Source organism: Prinia subflava, chromosome Z (assembly GCF_021018805.1).
Source record: "Prinia subflava isolate CZ2003 ecotype Zambia chromosome Z, Cam_Psub_1.2, whole genome shotgun sequence".
Lineage (NCBI taxonomy): Eukaryota > Metazoa > Chordata > Aves > Passeriformes > Cisticolidae > Prinia > Prinia subflava.
The window spans coordinates 10,428,874-10,446,159 of record NC_086283.1 but is presented as its reverse complement, the minus strand read 5'-3'; the positions used below and the strand labels follow the sequence as shown (position 1 = coordinate 10,446,159).

General features: G+C 40.1%; 2 protein-coding genes across 5 annotated transcripts in view; one reads left to right on the top strand and one right to left on the bottom strand.

The window, feature by feature from the left end:
- RAP1GDS1 (Rap1 GTPase-GDP dissociation stimulator 1) overlaps positions 1 to 8,257 on the top strand; it is a 90,964-nt gene extending 82,707 nt beyond the window's left edge. For all 4 annotated transcript variants that reach the window (XM_063422753.1, XM_063422752.1, XM_063422754.1 and 1 more), the window contains 3 exons: positions 2,107 to 2,233; positions 3,512 to 3,640; positions 7,595 to 8,257. In XM_063422753.1, coding sequence (XP_063278823.1) covers positions 2,107 to 2,233; positions 3,512 to 3,640; positions 7,595 to 7,722 — 384 coding nt within the window. In that variant the 3' untranslated portion in view covers positions 7,723 to 8,257. The remainder of the gene's footprint in view (positions 1 to 2,106; positions 2,234 to 3,511; positions 3,641 to 7,594) is intronic.
- A 3,101-nt stretch (positions 8,258 to 11,358) lies between these two features.
- Positions 11,359 to 17,286, bottom strand: part of LOC134563988 (tetraspanin-5) — an 84,540-nt gene continuing 78,612 nt past the window's right edge. The window contains exons 7-8 of the mRNA XM_063422477.1: positions 17,111 to 17,227; positions 11,359 to 16,567 (exon numbers count right to left, since the gene is read on the bottom strand). Of these exons, the coding sequence (XP_063278547.1) occupies positions 16,502 to 16,567; positions 17,111 to 17,227 (183 nt within the window). The 3' untranslated portion in view covers positions 11,359 to 16,501. The remainder of the gene's footprint in view (positions 16,568 to 17,110; positions 17,228 to 17,286) is intronic.

The following is a 17,286-nucleotide window of genomic DNA, read 5'->3' as shown; positions in this document are numbered from 1 at the left end:
TTACAGGGATTTAAATCTGTGCTGATTTCTAATATCACTGTGTCTGTCTAATATCCATTCTCCATTTTATGTTCAGCCTCTAAAACTGCTCAGGGTTCATTTTCCTGGTTCTCACTTTTTCTGTCCCCCTCCCCACAGTCCCCAACATGCACGCATGGAGAGCAAACACTACCACAGATGCGAGACTTAATAAATATTCTCTATAGGACAACACAATTCACTTCTAACTATGGAGATACTACTGATGACATCAAATAGATATCAAGGCAGAAATTAACAGCAGTATCACAGGTGAATTAATTTTTGTGAGATGCATGTACTCACAGAGGAAATTTGACGTGAAGAGGATAACAGAGCTGAGAGGGTGGGGTTTTTTAAGCTTTTGCTGCCCTCTAGGTTTGAATGTGAGTACAACTGTGCAGTTCTTAATAACATCAGGTCTGAATTTGGCTTTTAATTTTAAACACTTTAGGGTAGTATTTACAAAGGCAATAGTCAGTTTTAGTCATTCAAAAGAAAAACGGAGTAGGTACCTGTGATTTCAGCCAGACTAGCACCAAACCTGTCATCTGTTTGGTACTGCCTAATAAAGGATGATGTTCACCTACAATATAAAAAACTGTGATGTCAAAGATGCTAATTGGTTCATAAGACTTGTATAGTCAAAATTCCACACTAATTCAAATAGAACTTAGCAGTTCCCTGATTGTCTCAGTGTGAGAACTACTTTGGAGTTCCAGCAGAAAATCACAAATAATAAAATACATAATTTCAAGTACAGAAAAATATAAAAATACTTCAGTGCTTGCATACATTATGTCATTTAGGAAGAAAAAAGGGTTTTAAATGTGATATTCTTGGGTCATTAGGCTTTAATTTGGGCTGCTAGTATCTTCAGTATGATTATCTAAAAATATTTTAGTTTTCAAGGATTATATTTTGTCTGTTTCCTTGCATAAACAATGTCACTGCAAAGCCTGTGCAAGGACTGAATAAATAATTCACTCTCAACACGTATGTCAGTTTATTGGTTTTGGCATGTGGCTAATGGAAGAAAGGGGAAAATTTAAGATATAGATGAAAAATTTAAATCATATTTTTGTTTCAAGAAATAAATGCTACTCCAAACCTTTGTGCTCTCACAGGACAAATAAACAATAATAAAATCCAATCCACATTTCCTCAAACAGTTTCCTTTCAGCATGCCAAGTTAACTGATTTTTCAGGCAAACATACTGCAAGCATTTTTGGGATAAAAGATGGTGAAAACATGAGGTGTATAACCACTTTTAAAATTATAACTAACAAATATCTGTACAGACCAGAAATCTTTATCTCCTGTCATGTACGTTGGATCAAATTTTGGACTTGAAAACAGAATCCCAGCTGTGTATTTTTGATCTGCTTTAGACATATTTAACGCAGTTAAATTACATTTTAACTGGGCAGATAGTACTGGACAACAGTTCATTTTCACAGCTGGCTTTAGAACAGAAACCAGCACATTGGTGTCCCATACCTACGTTTTCCTTACCTGCTTTTTATTTGAAGAAAAACTTCATAATAAGAGACCACTGCTCATTTTCCTGTCCATGTCTAAACAGCTTTTCAAGTACACCATTTCTGTTACATAGTAAGGTGTAATATTTTTGATCTCAACTCTGAACATAATGAAGAAACTCTGCAAATTCATGGAGAGAGATGAAGCATTTAATAACTTTTCATAACTACATTTTTGTGTTCCCTTACCCTAAGTATAAAGTTTGTTGGATACTTTGAACTCCTAATTATTTGATGAATGACGGCATAGCATGACAACTTGAGTTACATTGTATAAGCTGGAAAAGAGTTTATTTTGTGTGTCTTAACTTAGTTATGGGGTTACCTGCCTTGGTTTAACACACTGCACCTTACAATTGCAGAGCAGTAACAGATGATATGTAAGCCTGCATGGGTGCACATTGATGTATGAAGTGATTCTATGAGCATAAAGCCAACTTCGAGTACCCTTACCCGAAAGATAACTCAGCTCCCCTGACAATTCCCTTATTTAATATAGTTTGTATGCAATGCAGAATTTTTTCATCTTTGCGTTATTTATTTTAGGATGTAATTAGAACCATTGTACAGAGCGGTGGCATCAAGCATTTAGTAACCATGGCGACCAGCGAACATGTAATTATGCAAAATGAAGCTCTCGTTGCACTGGCATTGATAGCGGCTCTAGAGTTAGGTGAGTATCCCAGCAGTTCACTCCACCTGTTTCCTTCCCAGTCCGTGCCCAAGAAAAGCCATAGGGGGAGAATGCAATGTAAAATAGCCTCTTCCTTCCACCTTCCTTTCCATATTTCCATGGGATTCATGCAGACACAGGCAAGCCATCATATTATGCAGGAAACCGGAGAGTACCGGTTATACAGGATCTGCTCCATCATTCTGGTAGGTGGTGATGTGATCTAGAAAGGCCTTCCAGCTTGACTTTCAGATTTGGGGTTAACCCAGAAAGCAAACATACCTTAGACAAGAGACTGTATGACCTGACCCCATTCCTACCCTGGAATGTTAATCCACTTTTGAGAGAGCTTATCAAAGTGAAGTGTCCAGTTACCTAATAAGTAGGAACTAGAGAATACACGGAGGTGGTTAATGCTGCTAACATGTCTTAATTATATTACCCATAAATAAGTACAAGAAATGCCATATGAAGGCAGACATGATTACATGTCTTGACCTGCATTTGTAGTTCCTCAGCTTTTCTAACAGAAAAGTAAATACTCGACAGAGGTTTTGTTTATCCTATTTGCTTACTTAGTAACTAAGGAACTAAACAAACAACCTTACATATTTTTGTTCTTGATTTCATCTCTTGCCATTGTTTACTACAGGAATGCTCTGTTCAACTTTCAAATCACTGCCAGTACATCAAGGAATTGTTTTAAATAAAAGGAAAGATGTTCACATGAATCATCTCTTTGTCTTGTCTTCAGGCATTTAAAGGTTGAGCCCAAATTCAGTACACGTATCTTAGAAAACTACAGAGGCAGTAATTCAAGTGGAGATCTAGAAAAACTTTCCACAGGCTTTATAATGGACCCTGAGCATCCTCTACCATGGAATCAAGAACTACACAATCTGTATTTACTCAGACAGAATTTCCAAAAGCAAATTCAGGCAACAAAAGTCTTGAAAGCTGAAATATTCCAGGTGTTGGCCTGAATGGCTAGAAAGCCTCATGGCCTTCCCATCATCTTACTGCACATTAAGACTGAATTTCATCATTAAACTCTGTGACTGTTCTTTCAAGCAGTTAGACAACTTCACATTTTTATAGCAAGAGCTATGATTCTTGTCATCATACCATCAAATATGTGCTCGAGTTTTATACTAATGAGTTATGTACCACAGCCTCACTTTCACTCTGGTGAGAGATCATGTTTCAATAAAACGATAACACATGAAGTGTCAAAGTAAGTGCCACTTCCAGGCTTATAAACTTTCACTTGTATTTCAGTCACGGCTGAAAAGGATCTTGAAAATGCTCAGCTTGTTCAGATTCTACACAGACTGCTCTCAGATGACAGGAGTGCTCCAGAAATAAAATATAACTCCATGGTGCTGATCTGTGCTCTTATAGGATCTGGTGAGTATTCAGGAGAGGCTGCTTCCCAAGATTTATGTATGCAATATAGTTCTTTCCTACAGCTGAACACAGAGCATGTGCAAACACACTGTGACTGGTTCTCTGTTTACAATGGGTATGGACACAAAGGTTCAGTTTACTGTGACTCTGTAGGGTCTATCTGTAGTGTCAAGGATGAAGCTCTTAAGTCAATTTTGGATATTAACTGCAGAAACTTCACTCTGGCTTCTGCAGGATGCAGCTAGCTCAAACTTTGACAGAAAAGAAACAAAAAGCATTTAAAACTGTACAATATCAAGTTGTCTTTGCAAATATACAGATCACAAGAACTTAATTTTCATTTCTAGCTGCAAGTTCCCTGTAATTGATGTGTGATGGTGCTTCAGGAAGGATCCTTACATTTATGTCACTAGGAAGCACTAGGAAGACTCTTTCCCTCAACAGCCCTCGCATGCTCAGCCTAGCAGGCACAACATGCACTAGCACATATTAGTGCTGGACACTGTAAACCCTCATCTCTCTGAGCTCGCCATCTGCTAAAGGTCAGGATGTTTACAGGCTGTTGGAGCAGGCTGTGGTTTGATATTGCAACTTCCCACCTGTGTGTGAGCAAACAAACAAAACCTCAAAACAAGAAAGGACAAGGTGTCATGGGGAAATTATATTCAAGGTTTCAAGAAGTTGCTACATTTCTTTCATTCCATTCTTTAGAAAGATTGAATCTGTGGAGGGAGAACAAATTTCATTCCATAAAGGAAAGAACTGGTATAATTACAGAAAGGTGGAAAGTCAGAGCCTGTCTGCACAGTTTGCCAGGTGTGAAACATATGAAGGCTCTCTAGAGATTAGTTTACAGCAATTCAGTTAATAGATTAAAAGTTACCACAGGTAAACATTTGCTTTCTCTGTAAACAAAGATCATTTTTTACTTAAACGAAGTTCACCATGCCTACTGCAAGTATAGTTTTGGAGACCTGTACACCCATGCAAGGGAATATTATATTCCTGCCATCTTATACAAACTCAGTTTCAGAGAGTATACACACCTCAGTGTGCAAAGATTGTGATCAAAATTTGCTAAGAAACCTCAGCTCTTAGTCAGCACTCACATTAATGTTAAGACATGTAAACTTAGTTGTTACTCACAACCTTCTTGAGCCATTTCATGCTTGGGACTATACATGCATTTTAGAGCAGAAGCCTTTTGCCAAAGGTTCACAGTCAGGCTCACTGTCTTGATCTTTATTTCCATTGCTTCCATCTAAAATAATCATCTGCAAAAAATCTACCTGACAGTTGCATATTCCTTTCCTGAATCTTGTCACCTGCAAGACTGACAGTTATGTGAAGCCAAATACCTGTCTCTCTTGTCCACCAGAGTACAGACCAGTCTTATCTTAGGGGACTGTTTAGCGTTATCCGAGTGGCAGAGTTCAGTCTGCCACTACACTGTAAGCTGTGCCTAGGCATAAGGCTCCTTACCCTGCTCCCAGAGAACAGACAGCAGCATGTAATTGTGTTATGCAGCTGTGAAGTTAAGGCCTGGCATTTGACTGACCCAGTTTTCTTCCTAATGGACATACCTGTGTAAAATCAGTAAAGACACAAGAATAATAACAGAGCAAACCCTGGTATTAACTTCTAAGTTGAGAGGGTTACTATTTTAACCAAAGAGGATCAAGGAGCTGATTGCTCTTTATATGTTCTTTAAGTGGGAAAATACTCAAGTACACCTCTTACAGCTCTGTTGCCTCTAAACTGTTGTCATTACCATCCCCACATCGTGACCCACATTTCCTTATTCTACTGTGAACAGACCTGTGTAGTTATTTTTAAAATAATTGACCTCAGTATAGTTCAATAAAGACTAGAAGCAGTTCCATTGGTTTAATAAATGGTTTAGTTTAATTCTTCAGTGACTGCTGTTGTTACTATGCTTTGTTATGGGGTATCTGGCATCACATTTAACTTGATGTTGCCAACCTATGTGTGTTCACAGAATCACACAATGGGTCAAGCATATGGCACAGGATTGCATCCTGAAAGTTCCAGTGAGGGAGACTCCACAGCCTCTCTGGGGTGATCTGTTCCAGTGCTCAGTCACCCACACAGAAAAGCAGTTTTTCCTCATGTTCAGGTGGAATTTCCTGTGCACCAGTTTCTGCCCGTTGCGTCGTGTTCTATTGCTTTGCATCACTGAGCAGAGCCTGGTTCTGTCCTCTTCAGACCCTCCCTTCAGATACTCACATATTTTGATGAAGTTCATTTCTCTGTCATCTCTTCTCAAGGCTGAACAGGCCCAGCTCCCTCAGCCTTTTCTTCTGAGAGATGTTCCATCTCTTAATCATCTTTGCTGCCCTTTACTAGAAGCACTCTAGGAGCTCCATGTCTCTCTTTTACTGAGGAGCCCAGAACTGGACAAAAACACTGCAGATGCTGCTTTATCAGGACTGAGCAGAAGGTCCCTTGACCTGCTGTCCATGTTCTTCCTAATGCACCCCAAGATACCAATGACCTTCTTGGCTACAAGGACACACTGCTGGCTCATGGACAGCTTTTCTGGTCATTCTCCACAGAGCTACTTTCCCCACATCAGCCCACAGCTTGTGCTGGTGCCTGAGGTTATTCCTCCCAGGTGAAGAACTCTGCATTTGCCTTTGTTGAACTTCCGATGGTGTTAAGCAGTTAACATATACCTATTTTTATGTGATTCTTTTCATCTGGAAGTTCCTCTTACAACTGAGTGAATGGATAGGGAAAGAAAAATTAGGACAGTGGAAAATGGAAGAATCATCCAAAGCAGAGCATTCTTAGCTAGCACAGTCTTCTGTAGGCAAAAGTCTCCATGCACTGGATGTTACCAGCTATGATAAAGCACAGTGAAATGCTTGGAGAAAGCAGGAAGTGCATACGTAGGATACACACCCCAACAGCTTCACTGACATCAGTCTGTACATACATGTTCCCAGGTGCACAGCAGCATGAGAGGTTCCAGCTCTTGTATGGTAGGGGTAAACTGCATGAGAATTAAAAACATGTGAACAACAAAGTAGGTAAGGACGGGAACAAATGCCAAAGCTTGCTTAAAAAAAAAAAAAAAAAAAAAAAAAAAAAAAAAAAAAAAAGGTAAATAGCACAGCATAAAGCATAGCTATCTGAAACAGGTGGTTGGGTTTTCTCCTGGGAATTTCAGAAATCAGGCCCCCAACAACACGTGGAAAGCAAAATTATACGTATTTGTTGCTGAGTTGGATTTCACTAGAGAGGCATGAAACAAAACCAACCATTTCAGATCAAAATTGTGAGATGTTCAGATTACAGGGCTTTGAGAAAACTCATCAAATTTCTTATAAAGTTGCTCAATTTTATGGGTTGCTCCCAACCTCAATTACACAAAAAGTAAGTAACATTCAATCCAGGATCAGAATCATCAGACAGTATCTCCTGGTTTTGAGTAAAACAAACACTGCATCCACGTGCACAGCATTGGCCAACATTCTGTGTGTTGTGCTTGCATTAACTTCAGAGCTGAGCTGTAAAGGGACAGCAAACAGTGACTAGGTGAGAGTTGACACACACAAACAATGCAGTGAGCCTGTCATGCCCAGCTCACTTGGTCAGGCTAGTTTTAAGAATAAACCAAAAAAACATTTTCACTAAAAATACTTCCTAAGCATCTGTTTTGGAAGGCAATCCAAAGGGCGGGTATTTTTAACTGCTATACAGCAGGTTCATCATTCATCATTATCTGAAATCCTTGAAGTTTGTGTATGCTGGAGGTCCTGAAAAGTTGTCTCTCCACCCTCAAAGGCAATTCAAAAAAGTAAACAATAACAAGGTTATGCATACTCACAACTGTGTGCTTGTGTGTGCAAAGTTTAGTAGAAAAGTTTTTCAGTTTTCTTCTGCCTGTCTCATACAAAGCACTGTTTCTTTTAATATTTCCTTTTCTAGAACCTCTTCAAAAGGAAGTGCAGAGCATGGCATTTCTAGAAGTCATATCAAAACTCCGGAGCCATGAAAACAAAACTGTTGCCCAGCAAGCCTCACTAACAGAGCAGAGACTTGCTGTAGAAAGCTGAGGAAGGTCTTGTTTCCAGTGCATCCCATCACAGATTTCACCTTCGTCCTCCGTCCTGCTGCCACTCCTGCTATGTTTTCCACTGTATCACTTGTGCATGCGTGTAACATTCCCACACAAATTGATGAACTGCTGTAGGTACCCATCCAAAAAGGTTTCTACAAATTCATAGGTGGTGTTAACATGAACCTGTCTCCACCCGTAATTGTTCTACTTGTATTCTTGTTGCTTGGGCCACATAGTAGAATGTGCATGTTGTAGTCCTATGATGATGTAGAAGTGGTACTACACAACTGACTCTTTCCTCATGCCCTCTAACTGCATAAAAATGTACTACTAAATTAGGGACAATACGAGATGCAGCAAGTCCAGACTAGTGTGCTGACTATAGGATTAAGAAGTAAATCCAGCTCCATTTCTGGTGCTTTGGAGATTCAGGTTTGAATGCAATGTACTGCTGCTCATTCACTGGTCTTGCCTATTAATGTCAAACTTGTGGTACCTAGAGGTAACAAATAAAAATTTCAGTGCTCTCACTTTACCCTGTGGTTTGTCCTTTTTTCTAATCCCACGCAGAAGCCGTGACTGCACCATCATGCACTGGTGAGTTCTTTTTGTTCCTGGCTCTGCCCCGACGCAATCACTGCCTTTCAGCTGAGCAGATACAAAGGAAGCTATTCCAACCACTTTCACTGTGTGTGCTCACACAGAGGCACTGTGTGGCGTAACAATCATGCATTTTAGCAGCAATGCATGATACAATCCTTATCCTATAAAGCCATGTGTGTATAAGTGCTCCTGGGCTTGCTTGGGATTGCTTCTTTGTTTACTGGGGGGGTGGTTTATAGATGGATTTTAAAAGAAATATCTTGGCAGCAGCCATTCAGTTCAAAGGAGTATCTTGCAGAAACTCATTGAGTAAGAAATGCAAGACAGTTCCTTTTTCTCGTTTCCTAGGTAAGGGAGGTGGAAAACTGCCAGTCTGAGCATCTTACCTCACAACTGCTCTTTTATAGATCTGTAACAGGCCAGTGAGCAAACCAGCAGACAGCAGTTTGGCAAAACAAGGAACCAGTTGGGATAGCAGTTTCCAACAAGCCAGCAGATGTTATTTTGGACTGTGTGATACCATTGCCTAGCTTGATCAAGCCCACCATGCATGAAGGTCATAAGATCCGTAACATCTTAAAGTGAATACAGCATTCCCAGAGCTGAAGTGCCAGTCTCAGAAGTTTCAAGTTCCTTTTCTTACCAGCAAAGGCCAAAGTCCAAGCACCTATAAGATCCCATGCCAGGTAATTGCAAACCACTTCTTTTGACCTTCACAAATTGACTCCCCAGCTCCATAAGACCACTGCCTGTTTCTCAGATACAGTGATGGGAAGATGCCAGTCATGAGATTAAAGGGATTGTTTACACAAGCTGGGTATGAAAAGAAATTTGCCTTCAACAGTCATCTTAAGCTCTCAGATTGTACCAAAACACAGCGGATGCAACAGGTGGTTTTACATTGCAGAGATTCTACATCCATTTAATCCAGTGCCAGAAACATGCAGAAAAAGACTCCAATACCAAACTGCACAACAGCGAAAGAAAGATAACACACATTCAGAAAGGTATTTGCTAGTTCTAGTGCAATAAAGCCACTGACAGAGTGCAGAGCTGTCAACACAGACCAGGACCTCATGACATCAGGCTCCAAATAACACAGAACCTCTGCACTGCTGCTGAACATAACCAGCATATTTACAATCACAACTCATAGGCCCTCACAAGTATCCTCAGGCACAGAAACTCCTTTTGTTGACTCAAACAGAACTCAACCTTTGAAAGGCCAGTTACCAACAACCTGCCTGGTTCTAGAAAGACCATTCCTTTTGACATTGGTATAAACTGCAAGTGCTCACACATACTGGTTGTGATGACAGAATTCCCATTTGATTGTCTAACTGGAGCTATGGTTAAGCATTAGCTCTATCCTCATCACCAAATGTTTATCAGAAATACCAATGTCACAGCAAGCATAAACACAGGCCAATGGTGATAACCTCCTTTCAGATGGTTTCCCTGGATGGAATATCAAATTATTTACATTGCTGGATAAAATCTGTGCTCAGCCTAGGAAGGAAAGCCCACATAAGGGCAAAGATGGGTGTTAAGTCACAGTAGAAGTGCTGCAGCCTGCGCATCACTTCTGTGTAGTTGGTAAATCATTTATCCTCTGAGCACCTTTAAAAACAAATGGGATTTAAGGATGTTATTACCACATGGATTTCACTACTCAACCGGACTGAAGTCAAGTGAAGTGAAACCGCTGACAGTAATTCCAATTAGATGTTTACTAGCTAGATTATATCTAAGCAAAGCTTGACATCTGCTGCTCAGACTGTTTCTATGACAGCAATGCCAGACATGGGGGCCTTATCTTTGTCTTAGTGCCACCCCAGCCAGGCCAGGACGATCCCTACAGCCCCACACCACAGGGCAGGCAGCACCTCCCTTGAGTGTCACACTCATCAGCATCTGTACAGACTTTGCAAGGCCCAGCATCTCACTGTCAGGAAGGTGAACACATCCATGTGTTTTTACATTTCAATGTCCTGATTACAAGGAGAAGCTTCACTTGGGGTAAGGCAGAAACCCCAACAATACTGGCCTTGCATCCAAAGCATCCATTGGAAAAGTTCATTTGTTTCAAAACAATAACTAGCTTCAACTTCAAGAATCAGTGTACAAGTCTGTTAAGGGTTTGACAGATGGCAGGTAGCCACTCCTAGCCTCCCTCTCCATCATGAAAACACTTATCCAAGTCTGTCACATCTATTAGGCAATGCCCTTGGCTTTTATTTTTTGTTAGCTTTTGGTCATTCCTGTGTTTGTGTGTCATCTGTCCCCAATTTAGATGCTTATTTAGCCAAATCATTTCCATACATACAGATAAATGTCATATGCATGAAATACACAAAAGGCATTAGACTTCAGTCTGGATATAGACGTGATTTTAAATTGATCACAGCGCCATTTTGTGTACAAAACCTAGAGGTTTTAAAATACTTTTAAAAAGAAGTCTGCTTCCTTCTCTATCCAAAATAGCACAAGACATCATTACTCAATTTTACCTGCGCAATAATGTAAGCCAGTTCTCAATATTTCTGTTTAAGGACATGTTGTACTTAATTGAACTTTTGAAGAGGAAGGTGGGAATTTCATTTGTCTAAGTCATATAAAGCAGCAACTTCTGAACACACCAGGCTCACCAGAATAATTCTGGGGAGAGCACAGCCACTGCAGCCTGAGGAACATCAGCAACCTGTTGGAAAGAAGCAGAGCACGTTCATTAGACAGAGACTTCAACAACAGCTGACAGCAAATAAGTGATCTCTTCATGCAGGGGCATGTTCTTCATGTCTTAGCTTATTATTTACCTAAGGGCAGCCACAGGTGGCATGAGCATGTTTTGTGATTTAATCAGAACATGGTATTCTACAATACATATTGAGAGATGAGGATTTCTCTCCCCTGTTGCTTTGGAGGAAAGGAGGTAGGGATCTTTTCCTGGAGGAACTTTGCATGAATCTATCTTTTGCTTGTTAATGTTAAGTGCTACATCAAGAGTACATACACATTCACAACATCATATTTCACACAATTTTATTTATAAAATTGTAATTATCTAACAAATTGCATATAAAATGATTTACTTCAAGTAAATACAGAATACTGCACAACTATTAAAACTATTGTATTGTCCATCATAAGTGTATTAAAACATTCCTAAAAAATGCCTTTATTAAAAAACAAAAACCCAAGAACACAAGTAGCATGACCAAGACCATTTTCAATAGCTTAAAATGAATTACCAGGAAGTTGCATTAACTTCCTAAGTAGACTCCAGTTACATCCATTGAGATCAGCATGTGATACAATAAAACAGTCTAATGCTAAAGATGACAAGTAATACATTATACACCTGATCTATGCTTTTCTCCTAGACTGAAGGGAACCAGTCTGAAATCAGGAAACTAAAGCTCAAGTCAAACTCTACTGGGCATGCAGTTCTGTTATAGCAATACTTTCAATTGGTAAGTATAGTTGGCTTTTACAATCAATTTTACAACTGATAAAAAAAGAAACACAAAAGAATACATTCGTATAAAAAGGAATGATACACAAAAGGTAAATATAGACACCTTGCTGTACACCTTCAGATGAACCAGAGAGAAAGATTCAGCTGGAACTAATCTGGAATATATATAACAGAAATGGCTCTGAGTCACAAACCCACATCCCCATCTCCCCAGAGCTCAAGGTCCATCTCTACTATGTACACAGCGTGAACACGAACACACATGGAGCTGTTTATTAACACACATATTGCCAAAACAGAAAAGACAGCTAGCAGTGCTCGTGCACGCTGGTAGTACAACACTTCTTTGTATACTGCATGTTAAGGGAGACAGATTTTTTTAATTTGTTTTTTTCAAGGGGCAAAATTTGGTAGCTAATAGATCGGGGTAGTATTATTTCAATTTTTTTGACAGTTTCATCAACTGTTACAGATATCTGAAAAAGATTCAGAGAAAAAACAAAAATGGGAGGAACTGGAACATTCAGCAGTGCTTGACGCCTTTTGAGGTCTAATCTCCTTCCTAGGTATTTGCAGAACTGCTATTTCAATGCATCTAAAAGACATACATAGCAAGAAAGGAAACAGAATCAAAAATTCAGACAATAGTTTCTCTCATAACCAACCATATTAATCAAGATCAATTTTAACAAGGGCATCTCTAAAGTAGTAAAAACACTACAGATTGATGTCCAGGACAGTTCTTATAGCACCATGTTTTGTCCTGCCACAAGTGATGGCAACCTCCCATAACTGGTAGGAGGTGCTGCCAACCGACTCACCACTTTACAGTCTAATGCTGTTCCAAAGCCAAGCAGCAAAGGGCAAGGGAGGCCCTGCTACTAACCAGGGCCCGAAGGACTGGCCAGGACTTCACTTTCCTCAGGTGCAGCCACCCACCCACTGGGCAGACACGCAAGCACAGGCAGCTGAGGTGCCCCTGCTGCTCCATTGGGGCAAGGGACAGCCCAGACAACCTCTCAGGACTCATCAGCAAATTTTCCTGGTAGAATAAACACTTTCAGGGTAAAAGCAGTCATGTGCAAGAATCATTTAATCTGTGTGCTACTATTTACATTTCAAACACTATTTACACACCAGAACTACAATAAGCATCTCTCTCAAAGGGGAGAGAAGAAGGCTTTCAGGACAGAGTACACTTGAGCAAACACCTCCACAGCTTCAAACTCTAAGGGGCACAATCAAAATTACGAATTTTAAGCAAAGAGATCCTACTGCTACCAAAATAGACACAAAGAGATGAATCAAACATTTGTCTATTAGCCTATCAATCAAAAAAAACCCCAAACACAAAGAATAGAAAGGCCTGTGAATACAGAAGGTATTTAAAAAGCAGAGGAGCAAGGACTGTGATGCCCTCTGGCAGGGCTCAATGGGATACATGGGAACAGTTTTAAAGCCAGTGCTGCTGCTGAGCTACTAGAGTCCTCGTTAGCAATGCAACTACTCCACAGGAATCACCCAGCAAACAGAGCTGTTTCTCACTCTGTAAGCCTGACAACAAATTTCTGAACAACTACGGCACATTAAAGGTAATTAGACTGATCTCTGAACTCACATCTACCCCAGCACCACACCAGGCAGGCTAGAAATTGCCATGGAGTCCTAGCGCCCACCACATCTTATTGCTTTAGACACTGAGCCCATGTAGCCAGCAGTTGTGCTTTAGCTGCAGCTCACGTGAACTTTTCAAAGTTTCCTGGAAGAAAGTTGGCTTGTATATGGCAGGCTCTGACAATAATACATTGATTTCCAAGGCCTCCCACAAGTTTTCCAAACTGGACATCTAAGCTGCTGAGTAGCTGTTGAAGGGACATTTCTAGGACATCTTACCTGACCTGTAGACAAAAAACTGTGGGATTTAAATGTGTAACATAGACAGCTAATCTTAAACATTCAGTGCACATCCATCAAACAATGCAAAAATGAGTAAATAAGTATCTCTTGGAACGAGGGAAGGAGAAGGATCAAGATCCGCAGCAATAAAAGAAGAGCTCTAGAAAAGTAAGTTATTTAGTGGTTTCTGTATGAACAGTCAGTCATTCTAGGATTCAGCAGAAGTGTTGCGCATTTGTGTGTAGACGTGCAAGTTGTAAGAACAAGAATTGCTCAGCATGGAGCATTTACCCTCCTATCAGTCTGACACTGCCAACAGCACAGCCAGCAGACTGGAACTCAGAGGACAGTGTGGTGAGACAGAAGGCCAATACAGTACAACTGCTGAGATTCAAGTAGAAGAATGAAGCTATCTTCAGAAGCTCAGAGCAGCAACAGCATTTTTCAAGATCAGTGGCAGCAAGGAATGTTCCTGTAATTAGGCTTTTTGTTTTCCCTCCAAACCAAAGCCCAGGATCAAAAATCAAAGCTCTTTGGTGGAGGGGTTATTCCCTCAACCCCACTTCCCTGATTCCTACCTGCACCATTCTGTCTCAGTGCAGCAACACTGGTGCTGATGATCTGTCTGTCCTGCCACTACCAGACAAAACGGTTATGACCCTCTGGGGGAAAACAACCAGTAACTCTTCAAGTAGAGGAGTGGCTAAGAAAAACATAACGCTGTGCTGAGGTGGAACCAACTTTATTAAGGACAATGAATTATAATTGCTTTGAAAGGCTTTAAAAATACTCTAAGTCATGGCTGGCCTTTAACAGCAGATACCAAGGGATATTGGAGGCTGCCTGATTCAGAGCCAGTCAGTGGGAGTTAACCAGAAGAGGATGAGGTAATGCTCAAAGATGGGGGGATAATAGGTCTGTCTGAGGCATCTGTGAAGCACCAGCATGCCCATCACTAGCCTTCAGAGGAGAGAAAAACCATGGCCAACTAAAGCACAGAAAGGCAAAATGTGCAAGAGTACATATATTCATTTGTTTAAGAGTCACAGGACCAGAAAGGGCCTGAACAAGTCATCAGACCACCCTTGTATCTATCCCCCAGAACAGAGAAGCTTTGAAAGCAATGTGTTCCGCTCCTCTACTCCATATCCCTCCCGTTTTACCAAACTCAACTCAGAAAGATGTTACATTCTTACAAAGAGGTGCTACACACCCTTTGCCACTGTCTGACCAAAGCAGGACCACAGCTTTCAGGACTGGTATGGAGATACTGAGAAGGGTCATAAAACACGCTAAATTTATACAAAGTGCAATAAACTACCCAAGCCATGGTCAGGTCTTTAAGTTCACTATATTAGTGAAGAACAAATCAAAAGTGCTAAGCTGGATGGAGTCTGATCCAAGTCTTCTTCCACTGTTTGTGCTTTTTTCCACATTCTGCTTTCTTGTGTCCAATTCAAAAGAGCCCGTCTTAGCTGATCCAAACGAATGCTTCTATTTTAAGACTTTTATTCTATTGCTGCAAGAGAGCTCTTTGTTGCCTTTAGAGCAAGAGAGGGAGATACATCTCCACAGCATGGATTCATTTACTGGAGGTAAGCATTTACTCTGGCAAAACTGTTCTCTCCAACTTCCAAGAGAATGGGATATGATATTTCCATAATCACATGCATTTATCAATAAATAAGTTTGGATTAGACTGTATTAAAAAACATATGCACATATTTAAAGCACTGGAGTGTCACAGACTCTTATTCCACAGCTCATGCAAGTACAAAGAATTAAAGAAAAGAAAAACAAAAAAAGAAAGACCAAAGCCCCAACTAGGAACAGACCAAACAAGCTTCACATGAGTATGTCAAAGCATTAATATTAGTGAGATCCCTAAATACATTAGGTTACACTAAATTTCAGAGAAACAAAAGATTTTGCCATATTAGATACATATGTTGTGATTTTCTTTAAGTTAATATATAATTCATCCTTTGAATATTATTCTTCACTTGGACCCAACATCCACATTGTTTTCATACATTTATACAATTATATCCCATCCTTGCCCTAAGAGACTGAAATCCAAAGGGTGTGGCTGCAACCCTTCTTTGTCAAATATAAAACTTCTTTCTCTTCATACAAGGGTGGAGAAGAAAGAAAAATCTTGACAAAATTAAGCAATTCTCACTTCTGCTAATTCCAATCTCAAAGTACTACAGGGAGATATTTGGAAGCTTGCATAAAAAAATCCCTTGTTTTAAAAACAATTTCTTTCACTGTACAATAGATGCATAGAAAGTTACTTCCTGGTTCATGGGTTTAGGCCTGTAGCTATGTTTAGTTGTGAAAACAAGAAGATTGCTCCTTCACAAAGTGGTGAGGAGACAGACCATCTCAGGAATATTTGGCAGCTATCAAAGAGCTCATGACATGAAGAATAAACAGCATATCCACAGACTACAACAATGCAACTCTGTCTCACTGAATACATCAATTTAAAAAAGTGTCCACTTGTTACTCAAAATCAAGAATACAGTAGAGATTCACGGCTCAACAGCTTTCAAAGTGGTGGTTTAAAAGAAAAAAATATTGTCAGTGAGCAGCAGATTTTCAATAGCCCACTCTTCTCTCCCCCACCCCAAAGAAACACAAGTTCACCGCAATATCAGGAACTTAAGACTTGAGACTACTTGGGAGAGAAGGCTTCCCTGTCACCCATGTCCATACAGCTTGGTGTCGGAGTGACACACTGGAGGTTTCAGAGGTTTCGGTTGTCCAGTGTCTTGTGGTTACTTCAGCAGTTTTACCAGCTGGCTCTGACAGCCTCAATGTCACTAACCAAATTCTGGGCTAAGCATATCCCAAATATCTGGAAGAGACAACAGTTTATTCATTTGGAGCACTGGACAACTCCTTTCACTCAGACAAACTCCTTAGGTTATACAGAACTTAGATATGAAAGAAACAACAGAGGTAGAAATTAAATTAACAGTAAGTGTTGGAAGAAGAAAATTGCAGAACTCCTGTAAGCCCAGTGTTTTTATGGTGGCACTGGGTTCCAGTTAATTAACTGTCCTAGTCTTGTTTCAAAGCAACCCTAAAGGCTCTCTGCTGTTCAGTTAAGCACCACTGGAAACAGTAGGTCTGTACAGGCTTGAAAGTCTCTACATAAGCTTTATCTAGCAGAGTGTTAGTTACAACCTGCTGAGAGTTGAAAAGAAAAAAATGCATCCCTATAGATGAAAATTCAGTATTCCTTAACACAAAGAAAGCCTCAAACATTTAGTTACCACTGCTAAAAACCCACCAACAGGCACTGCTTTTCCCATTTTCAAATACTGTTTCCCCCATCATGTATTCACTTTATCTATTATTCCTCTGTGCAACTCATTTCAGGGAACATGATGTTTACCTGCAGTAATGCTATCCCAATGAATATACCAGCAACTATGGTAAGGTTGTCCTGCAACCACTTCTCAAACTGAGGGACACAGCCTTTAGTGTAGATAACAATCTGCTGATCAACTTCCTGCCAAGGAGAAGAGGGAAGAAAACAGAGATAATTACATTCAACTACATCATCAGTAG